Source organism: Megascapheus bottae, chromosome 6 (genome assembly GCF_031878675.1).
Source record: "Megascapheus bottae isolate mThoBot1 chromosome 6, mThoBot2.hap1, whole genome shotgun sequence".
NCBI lineage: Eukaryota > Metazoa > Chordata > Mammalia > Rodentia > Geomyidae > Megascapheus > Megascapheus bottae.
Window position 1 is genome coordinate 50,604,771 of NC_143514.1, and position 27,532 is coordinate 50,632,302.

General features: G+C 42.4%; 1 protein-coding gene across 1 annotated transcript in view; it reads left to right on the plus strand.

Annotated features, from left to right (window-relative positions):
- Window positions 1–94: 94 nt before the first annotated feature.
- Orc1 (origin recognition complex subunit 1) overlaps window positions 95–27,532 on the plus strand; it is a 28,882-nt gene continuing 1,444 nt past the window's right edge. Inside the window, exons 1-16 of the mRNA XM_090334833.1 lie at window positions 95–263; window positions 3,605–3,704; window positions 4,670–4,797; window positions 6,217–6,395; window positions 8,055–8,373; window positions 11,922–12,279; window positions 14,043–14,144; window positions 14,730–14,913; window positions 16,983–17,080; window positions 18,149–18,250; window positions 18,606–18,777; window positions 20,871–20,978; window positions 21,374–21,523; window positions 22,001–22,120; window positions 24,708–24,874; window positions 25,606–25,693. Of these exons, the coding sequence (XP_090190959.1) occupies window positions 3,610–3,704; window positions 4,670–4,797; window positions 6,217–6,395; window positions 8,055–8,373; window positions 11,922–12,279; window positions 14,043–14,144; window positions 14,730–14,913; window positions 16,983–17,080; window positions 18,149–18,250; window positions 18,606–18,777; window positions 20,871–20,978; window positions 21,374–21,523; window positions 22,001–22,120; window positions 24,708–24,874; window positions 25,606–25,693 (2,370 nt within the window). The 5' untranslated portion in view covers window positions 95–263; window positions 3,605–3,609. The remainder of the gene's footprint in view (window positions 264–3,604; window positions 3,705–4,669; window positions 4,798–6,216; window positions 6,396–8,054; window positions 8,374–11,921; window positions 12,280–14,042; window positions 14,145–14,729; window positions 14,914–16,982; window positions 17,081–18,148; window positions 18,251–18,605; window positions 18,778–20,870; window positions 20,979–21,373; window positions 21,524–22,000; window positions 22,121–24,707; window positions 24,875–25,605; window positions 25,694–27,532) is intronic.

Sequence of the window (27,532 nt, forward strand, 5' to 3'; positions counted from 1 at the left end):
CGCTCTCTGCACAGTGTCGGGCGTAGGTTACGTGGATGGGCGGGGCGAGCTGGGTGATGACGCGACGCGGGCGGCAGCTCGGGGGCGGAGCTACGCCATTTGGCGCGAAATTTCCTTTTCTGCCTTTCCTTCCCGTTCGGAACCCGGGAACTGCTGTGGCTGTTGGTGTGCGACTGGTGGCTGGTAAAAGGACCGCAGTGCGGGCCGGTTAGACCTTCTGCTGGAGTTCCCGAGGCGGTGGCGGTAGGAAGCGGAGGCGCCGGGTGAGTGCGAAGGCCCGCGGGGCCGGACGGGAACGGGAGCCTCGGGAGCCTCGGACGCTCCGCACAGGCTCAGTCTTGGATTCACTCAGCGGACACGCAGCAGGCGCCCGCGGCGTGCGGGACTCTGCCCTTAGTCGTTCCCCCCTCCTGCTTCCTGAAAGACTTCCCGGTCGGCCACCGACTGGAAGTTTGCCTCGGAAGCCGGAAACGCGAGCCCTGTGCTTCCAGCTTCCCTCCGGTCCCGAGACCCTCAGCCACGGTCTTCATCCTCTCCTTCCACATGCACCGCCTTTGAAAAACACTCGTGATCCTTCCCGCCATTGTCTTAGGGCTTTCAGTGCTGCAGCCAGGCGAGGCTGATGTTATCAATTCTTTTTTTTTTTTTTTTGCCAGTCCTGGGCTTGAGCTCAGGGCCTGAGCACTGTCCTTGGACTTTCTCAAGGCTAGAGCTCTACCACTTGAGCCTCAGCACCACTTCCGGCTTTTTTCTACGTATGTAGTACTGAGGAATTGAACCCAGGTCTTCATGCATGCTAGGCAAGCACTCTACCACTAGGCCAAACTCCCAGCCCTATCAATTCATTTTTAATAACGACTTTAATTAGAGGGCTTTGTGTGTGTGTGTGTGTGTGTGTGTGTGCAAACCTTCCTTGCGGACTGTGTGTGTGTGTCCAAGACTTCCTTGCTCCTGTCCAGGGCTTCTTTCCTCCAGATGAGCTGGTCTTAACAGCTGGGCAGCCGTCTACCTTTTCACTTGCTCTGTTCCTACCTAAAACACAAGGGCCTTTCAAGTGTGACAACTAGGAACACAAAAACAAAAAATACTGAACCTAGAGGAATAAGCTTCGAGACTTATATCCTGACCTCTACTACTTGTCATACTGCAGCGGACTGCTTTGAGCGGTCTGTAAAATGTGAATAAAATCACATGCTCTTGGAATTTCTTGACTTACCAAGTTTCTCTGCAATGAGCTTTTTAACGACTTTAGGGAGTTTGTGAATTTCCTGATATTGAATGCAGCATTTTGCGTGAATTGCTAAGTTCTGTTACATCAACTTTTATTTATAAGTTATGTGGACTCACCAACCTTTAAAAGTTAATGTAAGGGTGCCTAGAGCATTGCCTAGGGTCAGAGTGCTAGCCTAGCTTACACCAAGCCCTGTGTTCAATCCTTAGTACCACATACCCAGAAAAGGCAGTAGCTCAAAGTGGCTGAGTGCTAGGGTTGAGCAAAAAATGTCCAAAGACAGTTCCCAGACCCTGAGTTCAAGCCCCAGGACTGGGGGAAAAAAAAGTGAATATAAGGAAATGGAGAGTGAATTTACCATTTTACCTTTTCTCACTTATCATTAATAAACCTGGAAATAGTGAAAGACACACAATAGGTGCATAGGAAATAAGCAGGCAATTTAATTATAGCTCCATTTTGTGAGTTAGGGGGGTTAATGCCCAGTGGACTTCTTAATGGCTGGGAAACCTCACTATAATAAACTATCAGAAATAAACTCAGGAGTAGTAATATCCAGTTTCACACAGTGTTGAAAGGTGAAGTCAATAAGAGGACATCTAGTTGGACAGAGTTTGAGTTAAGACCATGCCATCCTGTGTAAAAAAAGAAGTTATCACCTTAAAGTAGTAACATTTACCCTTGATTTAACAAGTATTTCATTATTGAAAATTTCCTATACACTTCTAATGGTTGGACATTGTTTTAGGATTATTGTAAGAATTGAATGAGATAAATGCAAAAGTTTTGACTCAGCTTTCTCTCACATTGGCTTAAATGTCTCCTTTCATTTTATTGGAATTTTTCTTATCTATTGTTCCTGGGTGTGACTCCTAGGCCACATGGTGTTCATATTCTAGATTTCTGAAATTTGTGATCTCAAGTCTAGCAGGGATCTCTTAAAAGCCATCAGCCAATGCAGGCCTCATGGCCCATTCACCATTATTTTGGGCAAATCTCTGTCTTTGACGTTGAAGAGATGAAATAATGGTTGCAGGGCAAGAATAAAGAGCTCACTGGGAGTGGTGGCTCATGCATGTAATTCTAGCTACTCAGGAGGCTGAGATCTGAGGATTGAAGTTCAAAGCCAGCCCAGGCACTAAAAAAAAACCGAGAGATTCTTATCTCCAATTAACCACTAGAAAATGGGAAGTGGTGCTGTGGCTTGTGGAGTAGGGTAGTAATCTTGAGCTGAAGAGCTCAGGGACAGTGCCCTGGCCCAGAGTACAAGCCCCACAACCCATTCAAAAAAAAAAGAAAAGAAAAAAGAACAATGAGTTCATTGAATGTATGTTTTGTTTTGTTTCGTTTTGTAGTTTTGTTGGTCGAAGTACTTGAACTCTGGGCCTGGGTGCTGTTCCTGAGCTTTTCAGTTCAAGGTTAGTGCTCTACCACTTGATTCACAGTGTCACTTTTGGTTTTCTGGCTGTTTAATTGGAGATAAGAGTCACAGACTTTTGTGCCTGGGCTGGCTTTGCACCATGATCCTCAGATTTCAGCCTCCTGCATAGTTAGGATTACAGTTGTGAGCCAATGGCACCCAGCTTGAGTTGTGTTTTTATCACTTATACACTTTTCTAATATGTCATTCTCTGATGAAAAGTTAAAAAGAAATTGTTCAAGAACGCTGAAGAGGCTGCATAGGTAAAGCATAACAAATGTCAGGACTTTTATATGTTTCATTCCTAATTTCTTCAGCTTAATATTTTAAGAGATTGCTTCACATTATGTTAATCTGCTTTTCATCATTGTGAGAAAATACCTATAATAAAAATGTGTTCAGCTGGCTTATGCCTATAATCCTAGGTACTTAAGAGGATGAGATCTTGGGGCTGGGAATGTGGCTTAGTAATAGAGTGCTTTCCTAGCATGCATGAAACCCTGGGTTTGATTCCTCGGCATCACATAAACAGAAAAAGCCAGAAGTGGTACTGTGGCTCGAATGGTAGAGAACTAGCCTTAAGCACAGTGAGGCTCAGGAACTCAGTACCCAGGATCTGAGTTCAAGCCTCATGACTGGCAAAAGAAAAAAAAAATGGCTGAGATCTGAGGATTACAGTTCAAAGCCAGCCCAGGCAAGAAAGTCTGGGAAGTGCTTATCTTCAATTAAGTACCACAGAAGCTGTAAATAGAGCTGTAGCTCGAGTGGTAGAGAGCTGGCCTTCAGCACAAAAGCTCAGGGACAGCACCCATTCCCTGAGTTTAAGCCCCTGACACCCCCCCCCCCCAAAAAAAAAAAAGACAACTCATTGAAGGAAGAAACTAACTGTATTTTATACTTTATCAGAGCATTGCTATAGAAACTGAGTTAAACCAGTTAAACCTTTTTCACAGGAGCCATGACACCATACTCCACAAGGCAGAAGACCAGACAGACATACTCATGGGTTGGCAGGCCATTGTTTGATCGACAGCTTCACTGCCCAACCTACAAGTGAGTGACAAGGCGCCTTGTTTGGGAAAGGAATACAGCTTCTCTAGCTAAACTGTTAATAGCTGGTATCCAGACAGTTTTAGTTAGTGCAGATTGATGATTATAAGAAGATGGTAGCATAAATAGTGGTGGGACTAAATTGAAGTCTGATAGTAAAACTTCATAATATTGCTGGGCATGGTGGCTCACGCCTGTATTCCTAACTATTCAGAAGGCTGAGATTTGAGGATCTTGGTTCAAAGCCAGCCCAGGCATTAAAGTCCGTGAGATGCTTATCTGCAATTAATCACTAGAAAATGGAAAGTGGGGCTGTGGCTCAGTGGGTAGGGCAGTATCTTTGAGCTGAAGAGCTCAGGAATAGCACCTGGGCACAGAGTTAAAAAAAAAAAACAACAAACAACTTCATAATATGATTATGTCATCTAGTTAAGATGAATTCTGTATAACACTTCCTTTTTTTTTCTAGTCTTTATGGAGACAAGATGAGAGATGTTACTATGACATTCTCAGCTCAACATCTTTTTTTTTTTTTTTTTTTTTTTGCCAGTCTTGGGCTTTAGCTCAGGGCCTGAGCACTGTCCTTGGACTTTCTCAGGTTAGAGCTTTACCTCTTGAGCCTCAGCACCACTTCCAGCTTTTTTCTATGCATGTGGTACCAAGGAATCAAACCTGGGTCTTCGTGCATGCTAGGCAAGCACTCTACCACTAGGCCAAACTCCTAGCCCTCAACTCAACATTTTTAATGTTATTGGGCAGCTTTCATAGTTCATATTAAGGTGTCTAAATTAGTCACCCATGGTAAAATAATTTATTCAGCCTATCTTGTCTACTCCTACATACAAATGGGTGAATTGGTTTCTTAGTAGGAGAGTTGGTTAGTATGAAGAAACTAGGGGACTTTCTGGTTTAAGAACATGTTGCTCTGTACTTAAGAGATTTCCTAACATATTTCTGTTACTTTCTAGAGAAATATGTATGAAAAGCAAGAATAGTCCCACTGAAATTCATGTCCAGGTTGGACAGTTTGTGTTGATTGAAGGAGATGATGATGAAGAACCTTATGTTGCTAAGTTGATTGAGCTTTTCGAAGATGGTGAGTTTGGGGCTGGAATGAGCCGTTCCTTACCAGAAATGATTGGGATGTGGGAGGGAGGGCAAGCCACTGTGTGTTCACAGGTGCAGGCAGGGCACCCTATTTAGCACTAGCTGTTCTTATTAGAGCAATAGTGGGTAAAACAATTGCGGTTTTCTACTGTTTCTACTAATAGCCATTAAGGCAGGATTTGGAAGATGAAGAGAGAATGAGTTTAGGAAGAAGAGAAAAGAAAAATATTAAGAGATTTACAGTATGAAAGGTACTCTTTAATTTTTGCATGAGAAGTAATTGCAAAAACAACATCTTTACAAGGGAGGAGAGAGATTGGATTAGGAAGGTATCCTATTTGGTAGTCAGTGGAAAACAAAAGTGCTTTAGTAGTTTTACTCAGAGGAGGGAGATTTGTGTATAGGCTTGGAAAGAGTATAGTGCCTAGCATTAAGGAGAATGAGGCACTATGTAACTTGGTCTACATCATGAAAAGGGAGAAAAGGCCTTGTTTCTTAGATCAGTAAATACAGGAATCCATGACTACTCCAAGGACAGAAACTAAAAGATGTCTCAGCTCAGTGCTTACAAGCTCCCACTCACAGCCTCTTCCAGGGTGCTAAGCTGTAGAGGGGGCAGTAGCACTCTGCAAATCAAGAGAGCAGACAGGAAGGTGGGATTGGTATAGAGCTCCTAAGGAAAGAGTAAGAAGAAAGAACAATTTGAAGCTAAACCAAACTCTCCTAAGGACCTAGGAGAGAAATGGCAAAAGTTCTGTAGATAGTTCTGTGGCACTTTCTTTACTTCATAGAAGGAGTAGGTGAGATGAATGGATAAAGATGTTTTATGTTACATAGAAGGGGTATTTGACCAGAATGGTGATAACCTCATCAAACTAATGCCCATTAGGTAGAGCACCACAGCAGATATATGGACTTCGTGTACAGATTTCAGTCCTTGTGGTTCTTCATTGGGTGGCTTCCCTGTCTCTGAGAGAAGATGGTGATGATGGTGCTATTGTTTGTCTTTTTGTATGGAGTTATTAGTGATACGAATAATGTATGAATGATTGTGTGAATGATAGTAAAGCTGAAGATTGCAAGTATGTTTGCCAGAATCATATCAGTGGTTGCTACTTAAATTCTTGCCAGGATTTCTTTTTTTTTGCCTCCCTTGGCTGTTGTCTTATAATAATTAACTTACAAATTTTGTCCATTGATGATTTGTTAAGTGCCTGTGATTGGATAGCATCCCAAACACCTTGTTCATAATTCCTTTGTTTATTGATAAAGTCATTAGGAAGTAAAACAACAGGAGAAGAGGGTAATTGTAGGGTAGAGGCAGATTGCTGCTGCTTGGTCCTTTAATGTTTGACAAAATCTTTGAGCCTTCATATTTTACCTTCAGTTTCTTGTCTAATTCTCCTAGATTCTAAATTTCATTTCAAGAAACGTGCTCGAGTACAATGGTTTGCCCGATTCTCTGAAGTCCCTCTCTCAAAACAGCATTTGTTGGGCCGTAGGCCTCATAAACAGGAGATATTCTGGTATGACTACCCTGCTTGCAATAATGACATTAGTGCTGAGACCATCATTGGCCCTGTTGAGGTAGGTGGTTCCTTAATCCTAGGTTCTGTCTTGAAGCTTATTTCTGTTTGCATCCTAAACTTTATGATCTCAGAAATGTTACTGGTTCTAATTTGTCAATGAAAGGCAATAATTTTTTCCCTGCCATCTTTGCTTGCCTCTCTGCTTCATCTCAGCACCTATTTAATGAGAACGCATATGTTAGGAGCCTCCTGGAGAAAGTGACATTTGGGTTATAACCTAAGGGATGAGCTGAAATTAGCAAATGTGTTAACCAGAGGGAGTTATATTTAGCTGGGATGGTGGTATTGTGAGGTTACACATGTCTTGTGAAACAAGGATTTCACCTTGAGTAACTCACTACAAAGAGTGCTAGTTGTTACAGATAAATCTGTTTTAGGGGATTTTAAAATAAGTGAGAATATAATAAGTTTGTAGGCTGAAATGATATATTTGTTTGAAAACTAAATTCAACTTATTCCTGGAACAACTTTAGGCTTCTAAAGTGGAATTTGATTGTAATGTAGGGTGATTAAGATGCCTGGTTTAAGAGTTGGGCAGGGGCCAGGAGATTGGCCTAGTGGTTAAGTGCTTACCTAGCATGTATGAAGACCTGTGTTCCATTCCTTGGTACCACATACATAGGAAAAGATGGAAGTGGTGCTGTGGCTCAAGTGGTAGAGTGCTAGCCATAAGAAAGCCCAAGGACAGTGCTCAGGCCCTGAGTTCAAGCCCTAGTACTGGCAAAAAAAAAAAATAAAAGAAAAAGAATTGGACAGAAAGACTTTGGTGTGATGTGTCTATGTAATTTTTCTCTGGGTTAAATGAGTGACTGAGGGAAAAGCAGATGTAGAAGTTGAAGCAACAGGGTAGGTAGATTAGGAAGGGTAAAGAGAGGAAAAGTTTAATCACAGCATACATGTGGAAATGAGCAAAACTATGAAAACCAAACTCAGCAATTCATGCAAAGCCATTAAGAGCATTGAGTGCTTTGCAAGTGAGGTGGACCAGAGATTTTAAGACATTGAAAAGTCTTTTTCAGTCTTCTTGATGCAAAAGGAGTCTACCATTAACCATTGAGCATATTTAAAGAAGTTTTTGTGTGAGATTTTAGTCTAGGTATATAGAGTCAATAGAAAGGAAAACTGTCTAGTGTGTGTGAAAATCTAGAGCGTAAAGTGACATATATTTAAAGTAGGATGATAGGAATTAAGAAGCAAAGACAGAATCATATAAAAGAAAGAAAGAGCCAGGCATGGTGGCTTACGCCTGAAATCCTAGCTACTCAGGAGGCTGAGATCTGAGGATCACAGTTCAAAGCCAGCCCGAGCACTAAAAAGTCCATGAAACTCATGTCCAATTAATCACCAGAAAATCGGAAGTGGCGATGTCCAGGGGGTAGGGATTTACTTGAGCTGAAAAGCTCAGGGACAATGCCCAGGCCCAGAGTTCAAGTCCCACAACCGATTAAAAAAAATGAAAGAAATAATTTCATTAATATCTTACGCTATTAATGAATAAGTGACTGAAGCTACTAGTGTTTGAGTGCATGTTCATGTTCTCTGAATATCTATCTTTATGTATGAAAGGTAACATTCTACATTCTGGGTACAGATGTAGACTTAATCTTGGCTTAATTTTGATTTCATCTCTCTTTTCGTTTATACTTCCTAAATGTAGGTAGTGGCTTTAGCCACGGATGAAATATTCCCTATGGATCTGAAACAGGAAAAGACACTGTTTGTAAAACTGTCTTGGAATGGAAACAGTTTCAAACCACTGTCTCCAGAACTATTTACAGAGTTAAAGAAACTACAAGGCGTTACCTCTACAAGCCAGAAACCCATGGAAGTTAAGACTATGACTCTAGAAAGTCCTTCTTTGACCACTGCAGAACATGCTGTCAAAAGGATTGAATCAAGTCATTCTTCCTCCAAATCTCGCCAAACTCCCACCCATCCTGTCACCCCCAGTGCAAGGAAAAGGCTGGAGCTTAACAGTAAGTATAAAATGAGTTACAGTAGGCAATACTGAAGTTAAAGAATACAGTTAAATATTTGTGTGACAAGCTGGGTGCCTGTAATCCTCACTACTCAGTAGTAGACTAAGATCTGAGGATTGAGGTTTGAATCCAGCCCAACCAGGAACTGTGAGACTTTTTTTGGTCCAGGGGCTTGAGCTCAGAGCCTGGGCACTATCCCAGAGCTTCTTTTTGTTCAAGTCTAGTACTCCACCACTTGAGCCACAGTGCCACTTCTGGCTTTTTCTGGTGGTTAACTGGAGATAAGTGTCTTATAGCCTTTCCTGCCTAGGCTGACTTTGAACCATGATCCTCTGATCTCAGCCTCCTGATTAGCTAGGATTACAGGTGTGAGTCTGTAACCATTACCAGACTATGAGACTCTTATTTCCAGTAAACTACTCAGAAAAGGCTGGAATTAGCACTTTGGCTCAAGTGGTAGAGTAAAAGAATCTCAGCACCCAGGCCATCCCTGAGTTCAAGCCCCAGGACCAGCAAAAAAAAAAAAAAAAAATTTAAGTGACTGTGTTGAGTTAGTACAATAGTGGACCAGGTATTGGTTGGACAGGTGGTGAAATACATACAAAGTAAATTTAATCAAAATGAATTTTATAGTTTTAAAGTCACATTTAAAACATTTGTTAAGCTGGGTGTAGTGGTTTATGCCTGTAATTCTAGTTACTCAGGAGGCTGAGATCTGAGGATTGCAGTTCAAAGCCAGCCCAGGCTCTAATTAACCACTAGAAAAGTGGGGCTGTAGCTTCAGGGGTAGGGCAGTAGCCTTGAGCTGAAGAGCTCAGGGACAGCACCCAGGCCCAGAGTTCAAGCTCTATGACTGATTTAAAAAAAAAAAAATCATTTGTTAGACTGGTAGTGTGGCTCAAGTGGTTGGACTTCATCTTTTAGAAAGTCAAGCAATAGTCAAGTCCCAGTACCAATACCAAGAACATTAACATGATTTTGCAACCATTATCCTCAAATTTGCTTATTAAACCATAACTCCTGATCCCTCTTCTCATCTTTTGGAAATCACATTCTCTTTTTTGTCTAATTTGACTAATCCCTATAAATGGGATTGTACAATACGTATCTTTTAGTGACTGGTTCATTTTCCTTTCTATACTGTCCTTGAGGTTCCTCCATGTTAATAGTTTGATTAGAACTTTTTTTTTTTTTTTTTCGCCAGTCTTGGGCTTGAGCTCAGGGCCTGAGCATTATCCTTGGACTTTCTCAAGGCTAGAGCTCTACTGCTTGAGCCTCAGCACCACTTCTAGCTTTTTTCTATGTATGTGGTACTGAAGAATCGAACCCAGGTCTTCATGCATGCTAGGCAAGCACTTAACCAGTAGGCTAAACTCCCCTCCCTGGAATTTTCTTTAAAAAAATTTTTTTTAGTGGTAGTAGGGTTTGAAGTCAGGGCCTTACAATTCCTTAGCTGGTACTCTACCAGTTGAGCCACATAGCCATTTCCTTATTATTTATTTATTTATTGCCAGTCCTGGGCTTGAGCTCAGTGCCTGAGCACTGTCCTTGGGCTTTCTCAAGGCTAGAGCTCTACCACTTGAGCCTCAGCACCACTTTTGGCTTTTTTCCATGTATGTGGTACCGAGGAATCGACCTGGGTCTTCGTGCATGCTAGGCAAGCACTCTACCACTAGGCCAAACTCCCAGACCCTTTTATTTATTTTTATTTATTTATTTTTTGTGGATCATGGGGCTTGAACTCTGGGCCTGGGCACTGTCCCTGGACTCCTCAGCTTAAGGCTATCACCCTACCCCTGAAACCACAGTCCCATGTCCTATTTTCTAGTGAGTAATAGTAGATAAGAGTCTCATGATCTTCAGTGATGGCCCTCAGCTTGTTTTATTTTGTTTTGTTTGTTTTGGTTGGTTGGTTGGCTTTTTTTTTTTTTTTTCGATGGTTGGTCATAGGGCTTGAACTGAGGGCTTGGGCACTCACTGTCTCTTTATTTAAGGCTGGCTGTACCATTTTGAGCTGCAACTCCACTTCCAGATTTCTGGTGGTTAACTGAAGATAAGAATCTGAAAGACTTGGACTGGGAGTTTGACATAGTGGTAGAGTGGTTCTGTTCCTCAGTACCAGATACATAGAGAAAGCTGGAAGTGGTGACGTGGCTCAGATGGTAGAGCTCTTGCCTTGAAGAAGCCCAAGGACAGTGTTCAGGCCCTGAGTTCAAGCCCTGGGACTGGCAAAAAAAAAAAAAATCTCATGGATTTTTCTGCCACAGCTGGCTTGGAACCATGATCGTCAGATCTTAGCTTCTTGTGCAACTAGGACTGTAGGTATGAGCCACCTCCAGTGGCTTCAGCTTGGTTTTTTGTATTTTTGTTTTTTTCTTTTTTTTTCAGCTTGGTTTTTTGTTTTCCTGCTTCAGCTTGTTTTTTAAGATGAGCCTAAGTTATCCTGGCTAACTTTTTGGCCAGATTGACCTCAAAAAATGGCCCTCTGTCTCCTGGGTGATTGGACCAATAGGTATGAACCACTGTACGACTGTTCCCAGCCCTTGCTTTGCCCCTCCCCCCTCTTTTTTTTGTACTTTCCTAAGGCTTGAATTCAGGGCATTTGACACGTTATCCCTCAACTTTTGTGCTCAAGACTAGCACTCTACCACATGAGCCATAGCTCTACTTTTGGCTGTGATCTTCAGATCTCAGCTTTATGAGTAGCTGGAATTACAGGTCTGTACAACCCTGCTTTTGCCTTTTTTGTTTGTTTGTTTGTTTGTTTTGCCAGTCCTGGACTTGAGCTCAGAGCTGAACATTGTCCTTGGGCTTTCTCAAGGCCAGAGCTCTGCCACTTGAGCCATAGCACCATTTCCAGCTTTTTTCTTTTCTTTTCTTTTCTTTTTTTTGGGGGGGGGGGCAGTCCTGGGCTTGAGCTCAGGGCCTGAGCACTGTCCTTGGACTTTCTCAAGGCTACAGCTCTACTACCTGAGCCTCAGCACCACTTCTGGCTTTTTTTCTAAGTATGTGGTACCAAGGAATTGAACCCAGGTCTTCATGCATGCTAGGCAAGCACTCTACCACTAGGCCAAACTCTTGGCCCTTCGGGCTTTTTTCTATGTATATGGTACCAAGGAATCGAACCCCGGTCTTTGTGCATGCTAGGCAAGCACTCTACCATTGGGCCAAACTCCCAGCCTGCCTTTTTTTTTCTTTTCTTAGCCACAGGGCTTGAACTCAGGGCCTGGGCACTGTTCCTGAACTCTTGCTCAAGGCTAGCCCTCTCTTAATTGAGCCACAGTGCCACTTCGGGTTAATTTGTGATATGTGTCTCATGGACTTTCCTACCTGGGCTGCTTTTGAACATTAATTCTCAGATCTCAGCATCCTGAGTAGGTAAGATTGCACCTGTGAGCCACTGGTGTCCAGTTGCTTTGCCCTTTTAATTGCTTAGTTATGTCTGTGCAGGAAGGGCTGGTGTATAACTTTAGGAGTATATCTCTGATGAGATTGGGGATATGTATATTGCTTTGTACAGAATTCTGTGATGTCTCTTTTTTTAGATTTTTCCAGGACTCCTAACACTAGAATATCCCAGCAGACTTCGTGTGTTTCCTTGGATTCTCCAGGAAGGACTAAACGAAAATCAGTTTACCTTGAGTCCCTTTCACCTTGTAAGAGGTCTCAGCAGAGTGGAGTCAAGGGTTCATCTCCAGTGCTGAAAGTCTCAGGGAAAACTGAAGAGGTTCCATATTTCTGTACTGAGGATGACAAGAAATCTTCATCTGAATGTCCAATAACCCTAAGAACTCTATCCCCCATGAAGACTAAGGATAGCCCACTTACACTTGTCAAAGGAGGTCAGAGATCAGTGGAAATCACAAGATCAGTGTTTCTGAAACCAGAAAGGATTACAAAGAGGTAACCAGACACATGACCCTGCTCCATAAAACAAATTGAGATCTTTCACAACAAACCTGATTCACAGAATCCCTGAGGGACTTTTCATTAGTTTCATGGATTTCATTAGTTTCTGCAGCTAAAAAAGATTTTAACAAAGTACACTAGATAACCTTAAGAACATCTTCATGGGCCAGGAGCATGACCTAGTGGTGTAGTGCTTGCCTCACTTGCACAAAGCTATGAGTTCGATTCTTTAGTATTATATACACAGAAAAAGCTTGAAAGTCGCATTGTGGCTCAAGTGGTAGAACACTAGCAAAAAGTATCCAAGAACAGTGCCCTAGCCTTTCAGTCAGTTCCCCCAACATACACTTTTTTTTTTTTTTTTTGGGCCAGTCCTAGGCCTTGGACTCAAAGCTGTCCCTGGGCTTTTCAAGGCTAGAGCTCTACCACTTGAGCCACAGCACCACTTCATGCATGCTAGGCAAGAACTCTAATACTAGGCCAAATTCCTGGCCACTTTTTTCTTTTTTGAAACAAGGTCTCATCAAGTTGCCCAGGTTAGTTAGTCTCAAACTTGTGAACCACCAACCTTCCTGGGTAATTGGGATTACCAGCATGTGATACCATGTCCCACCTTAAAATAATTATTTTTAAAAATCAGTTGGCTATTTTTTGTTCTTTTTTTAATATGTAACCACTCTAAAATATAATAAAAGATGAATAAGCTTAGTAATTGATGTTAATTTTTTGTTTTCTAGTACTGAGTTTGATCTAAAAGTCTTTTGATTGCTAGGCAAATGTTCTATCACTTGAGCCACATATTATCCAGTCCTTCTTGCTCTTTTTAATTTTCAAGTAGGATCTTGCAATTTGGGCAGTTGGATAGCATCGAACCTGGGTCTTTAGGCATGCTAGGCAAGCACTCTACCACTAGGCCAAACTCCTGGCCCCAGCATTCCTCCTGTTTATACTTACTAGCACACCAATTTTTTTTTTTTTTAATCGATGAAGCCTGTGTCTTGACCTTTTTGCCTGTCTTAACTCCAGCCAAGATCCTCTTGATTACTGTTTCCCAAGTAGCTAAGATTACAGGCATGAGCCACCTTATCTACTGGAGGGCAGTAGATAACAATTGATAGTAACAAGCCATAGAAATAAAGAGTGTAAGCCAGTCCCTGGTGGCTCACGCCTGTAATCCTAGCTGAGATCTGAGGATCAGGTTCAAAGCCAAGCCAGCCTGGGGACAAATGTCCATAAGACTTTGATCTCTGATTAGCCACCAGAAAATGGGAAATGGTGTTGTGGCTCAAAGTGATAGAGTACTAGACGTAAGCTGAAGAGCTCAGGGACAGTGCCCAGGCTCTGAGTTCAAGTCCTACAACTGACAAAAAAAGAAAAGACAAGGAAGGAAAGAAAAACACATTTCAGTGCTTCCTAAATAGAAACTTCTAAGTATGTATCTCTATTTCTATTAACCTTGAGTCTGCTTTGTTAGAAAGAGAATGTATGGATAAATCAGAAGTTCATAAAAGACAAACTCTGAAACTGGTATATTCTGGTTTATAGTTGATGAGTTTGATTTAAATGATGTTTGAGCAAATTTTGATCTTTAGGTCTAAGTCAAGCTGTCCTTAAAATTTTGCATCAAAATTTGATTCTTCCCAAGATAGGTGTAAAAAGAGTTAAGAGCTTTTGAGGCCACAGTCATGTCTTTCACTGCCTGTTGTAGATCTTTGGTCCTCCAAACTGCTTTCTGTAACCACTGGGACATGTTGCAGGGAAGCAGAAGCGCCAGAAGCTGGCAGTGAAGTTACCACTACTTCTCGTATCCGCAGGAAAAGTTCTGTCTTGACCTTGACTCGGATTAGACAGCACCTTCGGTAAGACTGCCCTTTAACAGGCAAAACAATTTCTGTCATCCATGGTATATTCAGTTAAGACTGTCCTATGGCAGGTAGAATAGGCTTGCTGTCATCTTTAATAACTACAGGCGTATCTTTTAGTGACTCGTCTGTTGTTTGATTTTTACTGATCCATTGAAATGTCAGCTTTTACCAGGCATGTCTGGAATTATACTGCTTCACATAGATGTTATATTTTGAAAGGGACAAGAAGAGATTCCTTGGGTTTATATGGCTCCCCTGTCCCCATAGCTGTCATTGCCAGCAACACTGTTAAGGTAGGATGCTGAAAAGGATTGGCTTTGATTTTGATAAGCCTAGATATAACATTTTGACTTTTGAATTTTGTGAGCTTTGATCTCAGTTTCTTACGTATAAAATAAGAATAATATGTGTCTGTCACAAACCTGTTGAGCTCAATAAGATAATAATACCCTTAATTGTGTCACAGAATACAAGTGCCAAAGAAGTAAAGTGAATGCTACAGTCCACATTGACCTTTACAGAGGCCTTATTTAGGTTTAAACAACAAATGCCAGAACATTATATGTTCTCATCATTCAGGCTTCTGGAAGATAACAAAGAGGACCAACAGGAGGAAGAGTTCATACCAACAGCAGAGGTTTCAGTTTCTAGCAGTGAGGATGAAGATGCCCCTCCAAGGCGGAATCCCCAACGCCAGTCCAGGATCCTGCAGCCCTCCTTAAGGCCATCTAGGCAGATGCCCTCCAAGACACCAAAGAAAACTGTATGTTTCCTTTAGTTTTGTTTTCCAATAAAGTGTTCCTCTTCTAAAGGATAGGAATGCTGATATCAAATAGCAAACAAAAAGCTGAATTCTAAGCATAGGTCGATCATGTTCAAAACCATTCTTCCTGGAATATTCACAGTGGAATTAACCTAAGTGAACTTGAGGACTGAAAATCCAGGCCTGGGTGTTTTGTTTTGTTGGTGACCTTTGTTTGATATGTCCCAAGAACTTGAGAGCCTTCCACTTCAGTTTAAGTATTAGAATCCTGAGATTCCAGACATATGCCAGCATACCAAGTTCAAAGCTGATTTTTCAGTTCGGTTCTTTTGAAAGTAGAGTCAAATGGCCAAGAGCTAAGCTTCCTGAGGAAAGTGTATATCTGACTCCTGGTCTTTGCATTTTCCCCTAGTAGGTATTGAATCTAGGGATGCTGAGCCATTTTGGTGTTTCATCTGACATGAGAGACACAGGATATGCTCCTTAGGTACTGGTAGTTAATTGTTTGATAGTAGATGGAAAGGAAGACAGAAACAGGTGTGGAAATTTCCTGTAGTGGAAATATAGCAGAACATTCAAAAAACATTAAGGAAGCCTAGTGCAGGTGACTCATGCCTGTAACACTAGCTACTCAGGATGCTGAGATCTGAGGATGGAGGTTCAAAGCCAGGCTAAGCAGGAAAATCCATGATACTCTTTTTTTTTTTTTTTTGCCAGTCCTGGGCTTCAGCTCAGGGCCTGAGCACTGTCCTTGGACTTTCTCAAGGTTAGAGCTCTACCACTTGAGCCTCAGCACCACTTCTGGCTTTTTTCTATGTATGTGGTACCGAGGAATCGAACCCGGGTCTTTGTGCATGCTAGACAAGCACTCTACCACTAGGCCAAACTCCCGGTCCCTATTTTTTGGGGTTTTTTTGCTCATGACTGGTACTCTACCATTAGAGAGATGCCTTCACTTTCTTCTTTTTTGGTGGTTGACTGAAGCTAAGTCTCTCATGTTAGGCAAGACTCTACCACTAGTATGCTCCTGGCCCCTCCAAACTGTTATAAATAAGAAAATACCAAGAACCCAGGGTTCTTGATTGTATTATTCTTTTCCTTTGTTCAAATTGATTGCTATAAAGCCTTCTAAATATCTGGAGTGCTTTTCTACTTGAGGAAAAGTTGAGAAATGCCTATCACTGGTCATAATGAAGAGAATAAAACAGGAACAGACCTACTCTAGCCAGTAAGCCAGTAGCAAGAAAGAAAGCCTAAGCTGTGACTCTAGGAGTTTAGAGTGGAAGAATTTGGCCAGATTACTCCAATTGTGAAGTTCACAGATAAAGCTTGACTATATTTTCAAACAAACTTAGAGAAAGCTTTTAGGAATCAAACAAAATTTACACCTCTTATCTCCTCTTTTTGGGTAGAATAGTTCAGGGTGTGTGTCTGTCCGTCCTTGTCCATGCACCAGGTGTGTCCTGGGGCTTGAACTCAGGGCCTGGATGATGCTTGTTTTTTTCCCCCCCTCAAGGCTAGCATTTTACCACTGAGCTATAGTTCCACTTTCCACTTTCAGCTTTCTTTTTCTTTGGTTGGGGGGAGTGGTTAATTAGAGATTAGAGTCTGCTGGACTTTTCCTGCCTGGTCTGGCTTTGAACCATGATCCTCAAAGCTGTGTCCTCCTGAATAGCTAGGATCACAAGTGTGAATCACCAGTACCTGGTATAGTTTAGGATTTTTAATAACTTCCTTCTAGGTAATAGTACTTAATTCAAGGGTTAGAGATTAGCTCAGTGGTAGAGTGCTTGCTTAGTATGGGAGAGGTCTAAGGTCATCCCCAAACACCACCATATTTAATCCATACTTGTCATTCTTTCCTCACATTATCCCCAAATCCTGATACTCTTATGTAAGTTAGAAAAAAGAAATATATGTGGATCATAAAAAAAAATGTATGTGTGATGTGAGATGCAAAGGGATACTTCATACAGATGGAAAGTAAGATATATATTGTGTAGTATGTCTTTTTGATTGTGTTCCGCTTTGTTTTTCCTTCTGAGCCATATTCTCTTCTTTAAACATAGCCAAAGCCTGGAACACCACGCCATGCTACTCCTCAGATCCGAAGTCGAAACCTGGCTGCTCAGGAACCAACCAGTGTGCTGGAGGAGGCCCGACTGAGGTAGTGTTGCTCTTGAACCTCATTCAGATACGCACAAGTGATAGACACTGCTTTCTTTACTAAAATGGTGGTGGTGTGGGGGAGAGGTATGTAATCATGTGCTCATGATTAAGGAAAAATGTATTTAGAAAGAATCCTGTGAATCCGGGTGGAATCCTCACTACTGAGGAGGCTGAGATCTGAGGATCAAGGTTCAAAGGCAGCCAGAGCACAAAAGGACCTGTGACTCTTGTGTCCAATTAACTCCTAGGAAAATGGGAAGTGGGGCTTGGCTCAAGGGTAGAGCCTTGAGCTAAAGAGCCCTATGACCCACAAAAAAAAAAAAAATCATGTGAACCAAGATCTGCCTGAACTAACATAGACAGCCACTGTCTGATTAATTAGACCTAAGAGTCTTTAATTAACCTCTAGAAAACGAGAAATGGGGCTTGGTTTAAGGGTAAGGCCGTAGTGTTGATCTGAAGAGCTCAGGGATAGCACCTGGGCCAAGTGATACTGTGGCTCAAGTGGTAGAGCTCTACCCTTGAGAAAGCCCAAGGACAGTGCTCAGGCCCTGAGTTTAAGCCCCAGGACTGGCAAAAAAAAAATCAAGTGAACAGGATATTTGTAGGATGAAGTCCCCTTGAATTACTTTGTCTAGAGAAAGGGAGGCGAAGGATTGAGACAAATTAGAGTTGAGAATAAAAGCATTTGTGCTGGAGTCTTCATGTAGAAACAGACAAATATTCTCCATTTTATTATTTGTTTTGGTGGTGTTTGGGATTGCTAGGCAGATGATTTACCATTTCATCCACAGCCCTGGCCTTTTTGCATTTATACCTGGGCCTACCTGGAGTCTGATACGCCTATTGCTGAAGTGAAAGGCATGTGCCACCAGGCCTAGCTATTGGTTAAAATGATATCTTGCTTTTTGGTATGGGATGGCCTGCAGTCATGGTTTTCCTGATCTTGGCCTCCTGAGTAGCAAGTATTATTGATGAGAGCCGTTGTGCTGAGCCTTTATTTTTTTAGTAGACTGTATAGAGCTTCTAAAGTCTTCCTTTTCTTCCTACTTATCACCAACTATAGGCTTCATGTTTCTGCTGTGCCTGAGTCTCTTCCTTGCAGGGAGCAGGAATTCCAAGATATTTATAACTTTGTGGAGAGCAAACTCCTTGACCATACTGGAGGGTGAGTCATGTTGGGGCAGGAGGGTAGTTTGGGGAAGAGTCCCCCATTTATTAGTGACAGGAAGGTTGATAAAACCAGAAGCCCCCACAGCTTCTGAAACAACTTTGCCACCAAAGTAATTCAATAGGAGTAGGATTTCTGGCTTTAAGAAAAGTGTACCTTATGGGGTATTCAGTTTGCACATAGCCTTGCTTGTAGAGTGGGTAACTAAACAGATCCTATTCTGACCAGCTTCTAAAGATGATCTTTACTGTTCCCACTTACCTTCAACCCACACCTGATATGGGTTTCTGTTTTTCCTGGTGTGGTATAGCTGGCCTGGACTTAGTCTGCAGGTCTTCTGTCTTTGCTGTAGGTGCATGTACATCTCTGGGGTTCCGGGAACTGGGAAGACTGCCACTGTACACGAAGTGATACGCTGTCTGCAGCAGGCAGCCCAAACGGATGATGTTCCCCCCTTTCAATACATTGAGGTCAATGGCATGAAGCTGACAGAGCCCCACCAAGTCTATGTACAAATCTTGCAGGTATGCAAAACTGTTTGGGTTTTGAGGAATGGAATGCATTTTCTTTAGCTCTTGTCTTTTGTCTTTTTTTTTTTTTTTTTTTTTTTGTCAGTTGTGGGACTTGACTTCTGTGTTTGGGCATTGCCCCTGAACTCTTCAGCTCAAGGCTACCACCCTACCCCTGGAGCAATATCGCCACTTCCGGTTTTCTGGTGAGGTAGTTTCTGGTGATTAAGAGTGTCACAAATGCCCCGGCTGGTTTTGAACCCTGATCCTCAGATCATAGCCTCCTGAGTAGCTAGGATTACAGGTGTGAACCATGCATCCAGATCCCTGAGCTTTTTCATTCAAAGCTAGCATTCTACCACTTTGAGCTATTGCACTACCAGTTTTCTGCTGGTTAATAGGAGATAAGAGTCTCACAGACTTTCCTGCGTAGGCTGGCTTCCAGTTGAAATCCTATCAGGTCTCCCTTCATGAGTAGCTGGGATTAATAGGTGTGAGCCATAAGTATCTGGCTTTTTTTTTTTTAATTATCTTACGCTACTTATCCAAAGACGAATTTCATTGTTACATTTTCACACATTTGTAACATACTCCAATCCATCTCTCCCCATATACCATTTTCTTTCCTCCTTACCAAAAGAATTTCAACAGCTTTCCTTATTCTATTTTCCTAGTCACCAACAATCTATTTTGACCATTCTTGTTCTCTTTCAAAATGTATTTCAAAGCAGGTGCTGGTGACTCAGATTTGTAATTCTAGCTACTTGGGAGGCTGAGACATGAGGATCACAGTTCCAATCCAGCCTGGGCAAGAAAGACTGAGACTTTTTTTTTTTTTTTTTTTTTGTAAGTCATGGGGCTTGAACTCTTGGCCTGGGCACTATCTCTGAACTCTTCAGCTCAAGGTTACTGCCCTATCCCTTGAGCCACAGCATCACTTCCAGTTTTCTGGTGGTTAAATGGAGATAAGAGTCTCAGGAACCATGATTCTCGATTCTCACATCTTAGTCTCCTGAGTAGCTAGGATCACAGACGTGGGCCACTGCACCCGGATGACTTGAGACTCTTATCTCCAATAAACTAGGTAAGCACTCATTCTACCACTAGGCCATGCGCCTGGCCCAGATAGGATATTTTGGATTGTCCTTATGCAGTGGTGGCCAGAAAGGCAGGAAGCCAGATAGCAACTGACTGTAACCTAGGATCTTCCAACATGGCAGTAACTGCTAGCTTAGGAACTCCTGTGAAATAACCTCATGAAAGTAATCCCTAATAAATAGGAGTTAAGCCAGGCATTGTTGATCATGCCTGTAACCCTCGCTATTCAGGAAGCTGAGATCTGAGGATCAAAGTTCAAAGCCAGCCCAAGTATATAAGGATCTGAGGCCCTTATCTCCAGTTAACCTCTAGAAAAACAGGAAGTGGAGTTTGATGAGTAGGGCAGTAGCCTTGAGTTGAAGAGCATGGGGACAACACCTAGGCCAAGTTCAAGCCCCATGACCCACAAAAAAAAAAGAAAGAAAGAAAGAAATAGGAGTTAAAAGATAGATACCTTGAGTATAAACCTTGTGGTTCTATTCATTAGCTGCTGTCTTGGAACAGGTGATGTCAAAAAATGCAGAGGCCTGGAGTTTGGCTTAGTGGTAGAGTGCTTGCCTAGTGCTTGAAGACCCAAATCCAATTCCTCGGTACCATATATACAGAAAAAGACGAAAGTGGTGCTGTGGCTGAAGTGGTAGAATGCTAGCCTTGAGAAAGCCCAGGACTGGGGGAAAAAGCAAAAACAAACAAACAAGAGAAAAAAACAACAACAATGCAATAAAGACTTTAGTTACCACAGCCTGTGACTATGACTGTGACTTATACTTTTTTTTTCTTGGCAGTACTAGGTTTGAACTGAGAGCCTTGCACTTGCTAGGCTGGCCTTGTACCACTGCACCCCAGCCCTCCTTTGGTGCCTTCTCCTTTCCTTACAGGTTAAGGTTAAGACTAGTGTGGGCAGAGAATAGAACATGAAACTCCTCAGACTAAATAACTTCTTCCTTATATAGATAGTATCTTAAGTCCAGAGGAATAAAGTGTTTATTACTGCTTCTCTCCCAATGCAGAAGTTGACTGGCCAGAAGGTGACAGCTAACCATGCTGCAGAACTGCTGGCAAAGCGATTCTGTACCCGAGGATCCTCATGGGAAACCACTGTCCTGCTTGTAGATGAGGTAAGGTCCTCCTGGGAAGCCTGGAGGAAAACTGACCAGTATTCCACTCTTCTATCCTAGGAGTAGATTCATTCACCAATTTTGCTGATTGTGAGGTGACTTGAGCAGCCTGCACAACTGAAGCAGTGGTGTTCTGGCTTTCACTGTCCTTATATCTCTTTTTTTTTTTTTTTTTTTTTGCCAGTCCTGGGCTTGAGCTCAGGGCCTGAGCACTGTCCTTGGACTTTCTCAAGGCTAGAGCTCTACCACTTGAGCCTCAGCACCACTTCTGGCTTTTTTCTATGTATGTGGTACCGAGGAATCGAACCCGGGTCTTCATGCATGCTAGACAAGCACTTTAACCACTAGGCCAAACTCCCGGCCCCTGTCCTTACATCTCTTCTCAACTCTGGCAGCTTGACCTTCTGTGGACTCACAAACAAGATGTAATGTACAATCTCTTTGACTGGCCCACTCACAAGGAGGCCCGGCTGGTGGTCCTGACCATTGCCAACACCATGGATCTACCAGAAAGGATCCTGATGAAGCGAGTGTCCAGCCGATTGGTAGGTTCTAGGCAGTTAATTTGTCCATAAGCTCCATAAGCTGGGCCAGGTGTCCTGCAAATACAGAAATGGAGAAAATCAAGAACTGTGGTTTCTGCCATGATAATAATTTCTAAGCACCTATCGCCTGCTAGGAGTAAAGTAGTGGAGTCAGGAAGTTCTGGTCTGTGCTCTCATAATGCTTGTAGTTTGGCAGGAAAATAGGGGCTATACATAAAGTCCTCCTACTAATGTGAATTCGAGCACTCTTGCTTCTGTCAACTTCCAGTTGATTCTGATAAAAGGTTCTTAAGCAAATGAAAAAGCCCTATTTACCACTGACAATTGTCAGTGACTGGAAGCATCTAGCTGTACTGTATATTGTAAGCAATATATACATAGTTACATGGGATTGGGGAATCAAACAGCATGTGAAATTCCACTTAGACAAATCAATGGGCAGTCAATGAAATCCTTCCTTTGTTTTTGGCTCCTCAGGGCCTTACCAGGATGTCCTTCCAGCCTTATACCCACAACCAGCTGAAGCAAATCCTAGTGTGCCGACTCAAGCATTTAAAGGCCTTTGAGGATGATGCCATCCAGCTGGTAGCCAGGAAGGTAAGTTATCTTCAGGGAACCTGGCTATATCCATAGCCAGTCAGGAAGCCTTGTTATAAATATGCTCTCTAAGAGCTGGGAGTTTGGCCTAGTGGTAGAATGCTTGCCTAGCATGCACAAAGACCCGGATTCGATTCCTCGGTACCACCTACATAGGAAAAAGCCAGAAGTAATGCTGTGGCTCAAGTTGTAGAGTTCTAGCCTTAAGAGATTCCAAGGACAGTGCTCATGCCCTGAGCCAAACCCAGGACTGGCAAAAAAAAAAAAAAAAAAAAAAGATAAATATCTTAGCAAGGCAAAATTTACCTCTGCAGAAGGGTGGGCTATCAGCCAGAAATCTGGCAAAGAAGCACACAGCCAGCGGGCTGCTCACCTGTGCTCTGCCCAGATTGGTTGAGCTCTGGTTCACAAGGTGAGCATTAAAAGCCTTTGAAATAAGAGAATTTCAAAACACATTCACACCCTCTGCTCTTTTGTACAGTCTGAGGTGTGTCGGTGTATCTTAATTACACCTTGGAAAAACCAGTTTAAGATAAAACCTTACATTTCAAAAAAAAGAAAAAGAAAAACGCTTCCTTATGGCAAAGCAGTTCCCCTTCCTAAGCAAGAGCCTAGGCCACAAAGCTAAAGCCGAAACTTAAGCAATACACTTTGATAGATAAGACAGTTTTTCTCACAGCTTTTGCAGGATACCTGCTAGTAGGCATGAGGCCCTGGCTGTTTTGGGGATGATGAGAACTTTAGAAAATCTTGGAAGAATAAATACCTTCTTATTATGTGATTACTAAAAAGACCGCATATATAAAATAACGAGCTTCAGTGTTTGTCTCTGAAAAATAGTAGTATTAATAGTTACCTCGTGGCTAGTCTTTGTGAAAATAGATGAGATCATGTCCATAACATGTCTGAGAGAAGCACTCAGGGTAGATATGAGGTGTTGCATACCTTCATTCTGTAAGTTCACAAGGAAAGGGCCATCCAAGTATCTATTACAGATACGCTGAGGCTGCTCAGGAACAAGCTTTCTACCTTAAGCTGGGAAAATAAACTAAACATTTACAAGTATTTTAGCACTTAGAATTATAAATATCTTTCTAGTTTCCCCTTGCTTGAAACCATCTAAATCCTAAGTGTTCCAGCAGCACATGCTACTCTCCGCTACACTGAGCCAGCTCCTAAATGAGATACTGGATCACTGGTGAGCTAGTATGGCATCTGTCTCCCAGCTTTGCTTTTTCAGGAGACCCTTTAATCCTCCTTTTCATGGAATTTTATTTTTATTGTCATGCCTTATCTTCTATTCTTTTTTGGTCGGTCCTGGAGCTTTGAACTCAGGGCCTGGTTGCTCTTCCTGAGCTTTTTTCCTCAAGATGAGTGCTCTACCAATGTGAGCCATTGTGCATTTGCAGTTTTCTTAGGGTTAAGTGGAATTGAGAATTTCTTGTACTTTCCTGCCTATTGCTGGCTTCACATTGCAATCTCAGATCTCAGTCTCCTGTGTAGCTAGGATTATAAGTGGGAACCACTGACATCTGGCTTGTCGTGCATAATCTTAAGAGTTCTCTCTGCATTCCCCCCCCCTTTTTTTAAGACTTTATTTTTGGCAAGCTTATTTATTTGAGGTTATCATCTCCTATTTTGCTCCAAGAGTCTTTGTGTTTGCTTTTGGTTTCTGTCTTCCATTATAGGAAACTTTCCTATGTCCTAATTGTCTATAAAAGTGGAGATTAAGCTGGGTGAGTTGGTTCACACCTGTAATCCTAGGTAGTCAGAAGGCTGAGATCTGAGGATCAAGGCTCAAAGTCAACTTGGCCCCTAAAGACCATGAGACTCTTATCTCCAATTAACCACTAGAAAACTGGAAGTGGCACTATGGCTCAAGGGTAGAGCAGTAGTCTTGGGCTGAAGAGCTTAGGAACAGGCCCAGGCCCAGAGTTCAAGACCCCCCCCAAAAAAAAAAACAAAAGAGAGATTAAAAATCTGATTGGAAGGCAAGTAGTTTGGCCTAGTGGTAGAGTGCTTGCCTATCATGCACGAGGACCCGGGTTTGAGAGTGCTTGGTACTACATACATAGGGTGGGGGGAAGGCCGGAAGTGGTGCTGAGGCTCAAGTGGTAGAGATCTAGCCTTGAGAAAGTCCAAGGACAGTTCTCCCAGGCCCTGAGCTCAAGCTTAGGACTGGCAAAAAAAAAAAAAAAAAAAAGAATCTAATTGGAGCAGGGCATTGCTGCAGTTCTAGAGAACTGGGAGACTGGGCAGGAGAATCACTTGAGCACAGAGAATCCTGTGTTTCCAGATGGTTTAGTCATGTTGTTGGATCAAGGGTGTCTTTTTAGACTTCATAGCCTGAGTAATAATCTGAGAATTTCTGCCTTATCCGTTGAGTTATCTGTAAAAGCACAACAAAGGTTTAGACTCAGAATAGAATTTCCAGAATGATATAATAATCTCCCCTTATACTTCCCCAAAGTTGTTGTGCTTATTCTCAGCATAGCCTTTCCTTTTAGCTGAACAAAGGATCTATTGGTTCTCCCCTGGACTGGTTGATTAGGATGCCTCAGCAATGAAGCATTCCAATGTATTGTAGGTGGCAGCACTCTCTGGAGATGCACGGCGCTGCCTAGACATCTGCAGGCGTGCGACGGAGATCTGTGAGCTGTCCCAGAAGAATGACTCTCCAGGCCTGGTCACTGTGGCCCATGTAATGAAGGCTGTGGATGAGATGTTTTCCTCATCATTCATCACTGCTATCAAGTAAGATGCTCTGTCTGCTTCCAGTGCCTTCTTGGGAGGCTTTGGCAAAATGCTTCCTTTTCTGAGCTTCAACAATTTCAACCTGCATTTACTGGACACAGTTCCTTTTCTGTGGGGCATAAGTCGGTCAGAGAAATAGCAACATACTTGGAATAACAAGCAAATACTGCCACTGATAGAATGATATACTAAAGGAGTTTAGTGAGTAAAAATGCTACTCGTACAGGAAGTACTGCTATCGCTGGAAGATACTCTTCTTACAAAATCAAGGGCCTGGATATTTTTGAGTTACTCATATAATCCCAGATGTAAGTAATTGTTGTCTTCCTGTCTTCCCTTAATTCTAAAGTAGCATTTTCCATATCAGCTTTATAATTGAAGGGCAAGGGAAGAATGTTGTCAAATAATATAGAGTCTATCTAGTGTTTTCTCTCCACTAAAAAGACAGAGGGCTGAGAGTTTGGCCTAATGGTAGAGTACTTGCCTAGCATGCACGAAGACCCGGGTTCAATTGCTCGGTACCACATACATAGAAAAAAAGCCGGAAGTGGTGCTGAGGCTCAAGTGGTAGAACTCTAGCCTTGAGAAAGTCCAAGAACAGTGCTCAGGCCCTGAGCTCAAGCCCAGGACTGGCCAAAAAAATAAAAATAAAAAGACACAGAATGTTTATCTTTTCTTGAGACTAATGATGCAACTTCTACATAAATTTATATCTCTTTATTTCCTTTCAGAAATGCCTCTGTTCTGGAACAGGGCTTCCTGAGAGCCATCCTTGCAGAGTTCCGACAGTCAGGACTGGAGGAAGCAACATTTCAACAGGTAATCCTTCTAGATATTGATTTTGAGCTTTTAAAATAAATAGAAATTTCATTCAATTTGTTACCATTTGTCTATTTTGAGCCATCCTGAATATGCTAAAAAATATTAAGCCAACATCTATTTTTATGTGATTTCTAAACATAATGTTCTTTTTAGCATACATAGAGTAATTATGTATATTAATGGTCTACAGTGTGATATGTCAATACATGTGTATAATCTAAACTGAACAAATTAGGGTAATTAGTGTTTTGGTCCCCTTTTACATTTGGAGTCTTTGAGTGATTGAGTCAGCCTTGAGGTGGTAGGCAGGTGATGTGTTACTGAGCTATACTCTTTATACTCTTGCCCTTCAAGTTTTTTGTTTTGTTTTGTTTTTTTTTGCTTTGTTTTGTTTTTGTGGGTCATGGGGCTTGAACTAGGCCTGGGCACTGTCCCTGAGCTGTTCAGCTCAAGTCTACTGCCCTACCCCTGGGCCTGGGCACTGTCCTTGAGCTCTTTAGCTCAGGGACACTTCCTGTTTTCTAGAGGTTAATTAAAGATAAGAGTCTCAGGTTCTTTTGTGCCCAGGCTGGCTTTGAACCTCGATCTTCAGGTCTCAGCCTCCTGAGTAACTGGGATTACAGGCGTGAGCTACCCGCCAACTCCACTTCAAGTTTTATGCTTGCTTGTTTGTTTGTTTTGCCAGTCCTGGGACTTTAACTCAGGGCCTGGGCACTCCCCCCCTGAGCTTCTTTGTGCTCAAGACTAGCGCTTACCACTTGAGCCACAGAACCATTTCTGGCTTTTTCTGTGTATTTGCTACTGAGGAATCGAGCCCAGGACTTCATGCATGCTAGGCAAGCCCTCTAAGCCATATCCCCAGGCCCTTTTTGTTTTTAAAACAAGATCTTGGCTGGACAAGGTGGCTCATGCCTGTAATCCCAGCTACTCAGGAGGCTGAGATCTGAGGATCTGGATTCTAAGCCAGTCTGGGCACTAAAGAAAGGCCATGAGACTCATCTCCAATTAATCTCTAGAAAATGGGAAGTGGGACTCTGGCTCCAGGGTAAGGTGGTAGGTAGCCTTGAGCTGAAGAGTTCCTGGACCATGCCCAAGCCCAGCGTTCAAGCCCGGCTACCAACAACAACAAAAATATCTTGCAGTGTGGCTCAAGCTGGTCTTAAAATCTCAGTCTTCCTGCCTTTGCCTCCTGAGCATTAAGATTATAGGGATCCACCTCTTAGTATTATACCTACTCTTGTCAAGGCTCCTATTGTTGGTAGACAAAAGTTTCTGGAACAGAGAGGCCAGAAGTGCTACAAGTGTGCCTGACCCACATGGGACATTCAGGGTAGGAATCTATGCTTGCCAAGTTGTTGTGCCCTGTAGCACAGTTTGACTTAAATTCTGTGTTTCAGTTATGGAACTTTTAGCCACTAGAAATTGGGACTATTTCTGGAATGGTGAAAGTTAATCTGTTAACTTAGAAGGATGTATAGTACATTTCGTAAGTAAAACTGAAGCTCAAAGACATTCAGATCTGAGCCAGTGTGCTGGCTCACACCTATAATCTTAGCTTCTGAGGAGACTGAGATCTGAGGACCAAGGTTCAAAGCCAGTCTGGGCAAAAAAAGAACCTGAGACTCTTATCTCCAATTAACCTCTAGAAAAGGGAAGTGGGGCTTGGCTCAAGGGTAGGGCAGTAGCCTTGAGCTGAAGAGCTCAGGGATAGCACCCAGGCCAAGTTCAAGCCCCATGACCCACCAGGGCGGGGCCGGGGAAAGGGTACATTCAGATCTGCTGTGTTCTGATTCCAGGGGTCATATCGCTCTTTCCTTTCTTTCTTTTTTTTTTTTT